We start from the raw sequence: 5,717 nt of genomic DNA on the forward strand, positions 1-5,717 counted from the left end.
AGAAAACAACCGCATTGATACACCAGTGTTAGTAAACAACAGAACGACTCCTATATAAATTACTGGAAAAGAAAGGCAAAAGATACCAAACTCATTGGTCGAAAATAAACTGATAGTGCCATGGCAAGAAACGGGGGTGTTGTCAGGTTATTCGGAAGGGTAAGCATATCCTACCTACATGTGGTACTTGTCGTGTTGATCATGTAAGTACATATAGGTGCTTAAGTATTTCAGTGGGTCACATCCGGGGGAAAGTGGACGTGATTGTGGTAACGACTTACTTTTAAAAAAAAGTTTTGAATTGTATGATCAATACATCATTGTGACATATAAAATGTATCATATTCATCGATTACATGACATATCATATTTCCCGATTACATGACATATCATATTTCCCGATTACATGACATATCATTTTAAATTACATGTAATTCATGTATTGCATGCTTTACCATTCATATATAAATGTAAAAGTACAGTTTTGCCAACATCTTTTCAGCACACATACAAATAATAACAAAGTTAACAATATGGAGGTATAGTAATATTTAATTGTTAACTACAAATTGTATTGTCGCAATGTTTGTTTATCTATTGTAAAACAGTGCACGTGTAACGTTGAAATGTATAATAGAAAACTTAATTTTATTCAATACAGATGGACTTTAAAAATGCTTTGTCCTTATTAATGGCAGTCTTAACCAATAGCAATGACTGCTTGTAACCAAAAGCCAAACGACTGACAGAGAAGTTTCCCCATTTCTGTGCCGGTTATTTTGAGTTCAATTTTGTTCCTGATGGTAATGCCTCTGTCTCTGTCTGACTTCTGTTTGGCAATTATGTTAACCTTAAACAGTGATTTTGCAGTGAATTATATAGATTTCCAGTATATCGGAAACATTTTGGTGATAATCTATTTGCATCCTGCGACTTAGTATATGTAGTTGACGTTGTAGTCGTAAATCTCTATCGCTAATAATTTTGCTTTTTTCATTTAACATTTTCACATCAGAAGTAAATTTTCAATCGTGAGAATTTAATTCAACAGAGTACTCAGCGATCACATTTTTATAGTAAATACCATTTATAAAGTGAATGTATTTAGGAACTTTTACAGAAAACAAACACATTGTATCATAGAATCAACTTTCAAACAAGGACCGAAGCTCGAAACTCGAATATAAACGTAGTTACAAGAACTGACGAAATTGTTTTAGTTAAGTGATAATGATAAAACATTAGAAGTGCCCACGTATGATCATTTTTACTTTGACATGCAAATGTTAGTAAGAAAAGCTACAAGTATTATTGTTCTTAATTCCAGGGTTTCACATACGTGGTGTTCCTTGCTTTGTTTCCTTTGTTCTGGTCTCCTGCTCAATCAAAGAAGTGTTGTAGTAACAACAAATTGATGAGGAGTATAAAATACCAGTTTAATCTCATGAATCCTGATGAATGCGGAGGTGAAACAAGCGGTAAGATATTTTAATTTATCAGTAAAAAGTAACAAGCGGGTTAATGTATGTGAAGAAAAACCTAATATGGTATATATTCAGCTATAATGAACTAGAAAACTGGTATGCTATAACAATTGGCAGATACCGGATAGCCAAGTGAACTCTTTACTCTGTACTTTAATTACGGAATTGCTCTGTACATCACAAAGTCAAATGATTACATTAAAAAAGATGTTCAATGCTGAATAGTAATTAAAAATTAGTTAAGATAATAGTTAAGATTTTCTTTACCAATGAATACACGTCGTGCATGCGAAGAAATGTTGCAACATTAATAGAATTGAGAATGAAAACGGGCATTGTATCCAAGAGACGATAACCAAGAAGCATGTTTTTGCTATTGGTCTTTACCACCGTGGGCATTAGATTTTTTGCATCGCATATCATTGCAATTTTACACACTTTGCATTGTGTTTATTTTTATTCAATATTTCATATTTGATGCCATACCATAAGTAATCTACTCCACTGATCAGGGAACTTTATAATATGATGCATGTAATGTCATCATTATTTTGATATGAATTTTAATATTTGTTTAATGTTTTAAAGCATTCAATGATATTCAATGATTTTTTTCTATAGATCGTGTAAAGTCAGCTTTCTCAGCCAATTTACACAAACATCTGTCAAAGGTAACACAGCATACAAAAATTATTTTTGGCACCGTTATAACAAACACTGGGGACGCGTATGATAAAGCAACAGGCGTGTTCACCAGCCCACGTGATGGTACATTTTACTTTTCCTGGACAATGTTTACAAACCCTGGTGGAAGCTGTCCTACTGAACTTGTGAAGAATGGCAATTCTGTTGGGTTAGCAAATCATACTTGGAATGATGGTAGTAAATGGAACCATTCATCAACACAGTCGGGTGTCCTTTCTTTAAAGAAACATGACAGCATTTGGATTAGAATGATAGCAACTGGTGAAGGATACTGCTACAGCGGGGTATGGACTTCATTTAATGGATTCGAAATTTAAATTTAAATCAATAAATCCATTTCAATATGAATTCTCGTTACTATTAAAATGTGTGTGGTAATTATTTTTTAAATTGTTTCTCAAACTGAATACAGAAATATGTATAAAGGTATTTTGTGGTCTTTGATATTCCGGTTATTTAAGAAAATGTTGTACTTTTTGGTGATTCTTTATTTCTTGATGTATGATTTTTGATTGCTACCTTGGAATCCACTTACGACATATGTGCTATTATTTTTCTTATCTATTATAGCAAGTACCTTTTATAAGTTGATATACTTTTATAGAAAAACAATCCACTTTCTTTTAAAATTAAAGATTAATTCATAAACGACAATCATTCTAATTTCGTTTTATCATAGATGTTCTTTCCGTTGTTGTTTTTAATATGAACTTTCAAGTACAGATTCTACCAAGCCATCCCGTTCACCACACAACTTGTATCTGATAAGTGTTTGCATGCGCATTGTAGTTAAAAAACACTAGTTTCAATTGGAAAGTTCAGATTATACAATATCCAAACATCTGATAGAAAAAAAACTAGATTCAACAAAATGTATGCAAAGTCTGGGACTAGTATACATATAGTCACAGACAAAGGCAAAACGAAAAGAGGAAGGAGATACCAAAATCGTAAGTCAATTAAAAACAAACAACACCATGGGCAAGAGGCGAACTATACCAAAGATCCTTTTAAATTCAGTGACACGTGATCTGTACATTGATCCTTTCAAATTCAGTGACACGTGATCAGTACATTGATCCTTTCAAATTTAGTGACACGTGATCAGTACATTATATATTTTGAATGCAGTTATAGAAGATAATGTGCTAATTCTCAATCTTTTGAATAATCCTTTTGTGAAGTTTTCATCATACCAGTAAAGTAATAATTGTGGGTTTTGTTTTTTTGCTGTTTTTCATATTTGTTTTTATTTTGTATTGTTGTGCATTGTTTTTTCGACTGTCGTGCCGTCACACCAATGTCCCAAGTAAGCGGAGGGTTGGTATCTTTCATGATGGTTTATCCCGCAAGATTCAACATGTGCCCATCCCAAGTCAAGAGCCTACATTTCATTGGTTGACGTTGGTGCATGTTTGTTATATTTGTTTTTCGTAATTGTTTCGTTACAAAATTAAAAAAAAATTTAATTACTTTGAGAGATGTATTATTGTTAACGTTTCGAGATTCTTTTCTGCGAACCCGTCTTCAACTGAATGTGTGATTTCAATATTACTACGCAGGCCTCAAAGGATTTTGGTTAGAAAATAATTGCATTAAATGTGTGTTTTTCTGTATTTTATAGCAAAAACAATATCCAAAATTATTTGGAGGATAAACTGTAGTAATCAACGTGGTCACCGCCTAACCTCTTAACTTAATTTGAAAAAAAATGATTGACTAATATGGTTACATGTAAAAACGATTTTGGATAAAAAAAAAAAAAAAAACGTGCAGAAAATCACCCCCCCCCCCAGTATTTGATTTTAAGTGTTTTTATTCTACATTTATCTTTTGATGTCGTCCCTTAGGCCGTTACTTTTCGATTCTCAATTGCATTTTGTCTTCTTTTTCATGTCGGGGTCTTTTATAAAGCCAACTATACGGTAAGGGTTTCTCTCATTATTGAAGGGTGTACGGTTGCCTTTAATTGCTTACATCCACTTCATTTGAACTTTGTGTGATAGTTGTCTTATCAACAATCATACTACACCTCATAATTCTCATATCTTGGATAAATATTTTTATAATTGTCTTTATTTGGTCAAGATAATAACATGAAAACAAAAATAATCAGAAAAAATGTGTATACATAAATATTAAGATAAGTAATATAGCAATAGTTGGGTAAGATGTATGCAGCATGCTTGTTCAAAGACATCATGATTTATTATGATTTTAATATTTCAATAAATTGATTATATTAAAAACACCGTAGCAAAATATAAGGGGCAAATGCAAATAATTTACTTGCAGATTCGTTCAATAGACAAGACGTATAGTGTTGTGTCATCGTGTTTTCACACTATAGACGTATTAATATTTGTCAAACAAAGCATTGCATGTTATGAAAGATTTGCAAAGTTTGGCAGACAAAAAATATGAATTACTGGTCAATAGGCTGAATCTGTTCCTCTCGATTGGACCTTTGTCTATTGTCATTCTATCGACAAGTCGTCGGTATAACATTTTAAATCATTTAGCAAATTTAGCAAATAAAACTCATTTAGCAACTAAATTTCACAATCAAACCGTTAGATGAATTCTTTTCAGTTATCATATTTTTTACTTCGTGTCATCCTTATTATTTTGAAATATGGAACGCAATTATCAATGCGGTTATCTTATCAATATTTACAGTAAACAATCATAAAAAGTTATTGTAAAATAAAACCTGGTTATACAAAATAGAATCTTTTAATTCTTAACAAAGATCTGTAACTCTGTTTCAAATACAACAATTTCTGTAAAACATCTATGATTGTGGCGTGCAGCGAAAGTTAAGTTTAACCTTTCGTACAATCGCATAGCACAATGCATGGTTCTTTTCTTGGAAAGATATGTTACAAATCGTGAAGTTACCACCAACATGTAGCTGTAACTGTCTGTAAGCTGGTTCTCGAATGACTCCTACATTTTGTTTACATAAGCGATGTGTTAAAAGTTAATTCAATAATAATTACATTAGATGTATGTTTCATTAAAATACGTTATTCTGAGTGGCTAACTGTACACCACGTGTAATTCCGTAAGCAATTGCATTACACAATACAACTTATCATTCATGGTAAAACGAGGTCCCACAATAAAGTACACAGGTGAATAGAATAAAGAAAAATGATAAAATTCGTGTTTTCATGATCCTAGCTAAAAATTATGTAATTATAAGTATTGAATGCTTCTTTTTGTAACTTCATAGGGTTGTAAAAGCGTTGACCATGAGCCCATTTTTAGACATACAAAAAGTACTTCGGCCAACGCTTTTATACCCTAATGAAGTTACAAAAAGAAGCGTTCAATCTTAAATACTATCGCTACTGACGGGACTAATAGATATATAAGATAAAACTCAAAATGTGTAATAAATTGATAAAAATAAATCATAAAGGAGATAACAGGAATCATACAAAATAAAGATCAGGATGATTACACAGGACAACAAAAATCACATCTGTAGAGTTAAAAATTGATGAACATTAATACAAGTCA

At 31.8% G+C, this 5,717-nt stretch overlaps 1 protein-coding gene across 1 annotated transcript; it reads left to right on the plus strand.

The window, feature by feature from the left end:
- The first annotated feature begins 510 nt into the window (after window positions 1-510).
- LOC139482752 (complement C1q tumor necrosis factor-related protein 3-like) lies at window positions 511-2,533 on the plus strand. Its single transcript, XM_071266821.1, has 3 exons — window positions 511-539; window positions 1,328-1,478; window positions 2,106-2,533. The coding sequence occupies exons 1-3, from the start codon at window positions 534-536 to the stop codon at window positions 2,504-2,506; spliced, it is 558 nt and encodes a 185-aa protein (XP_071122922.1). The 5' UTR covers window positions 511-533; the 3' UTR covers window positions 2,507-2,533.
- Window positions 2,534-5,717: the final 3,184 nt, after the last annotated feature.

This window comes from Mytilus edulis, chromosome 7, assembly GCF_963676685.1.
Source record: "Mytilus edulis chromosome 7, xbMytEdul2.2, whole genome shotgun sequence".
NCBI classification, from domain to species: domain Eukaryota; kingdom Metazoa; phylum Mollusca; class Bivalvia; order Mytilida; family Mytilidae; genus Mytilus; species Mytilus edulis.

Bases quoted from the DNA above. Each gene is read 5' to 3' on its own strand.
- LOC139482752 (XM_071266821.1), top strand. The intron at 1,479-2,105 runs GTAAGATATTTT...TTTTTTCTATAG, and splicing joins ATGCGGAGGTGAAACAAGCG to ATCGTGTAAAGTCAGCTTTC.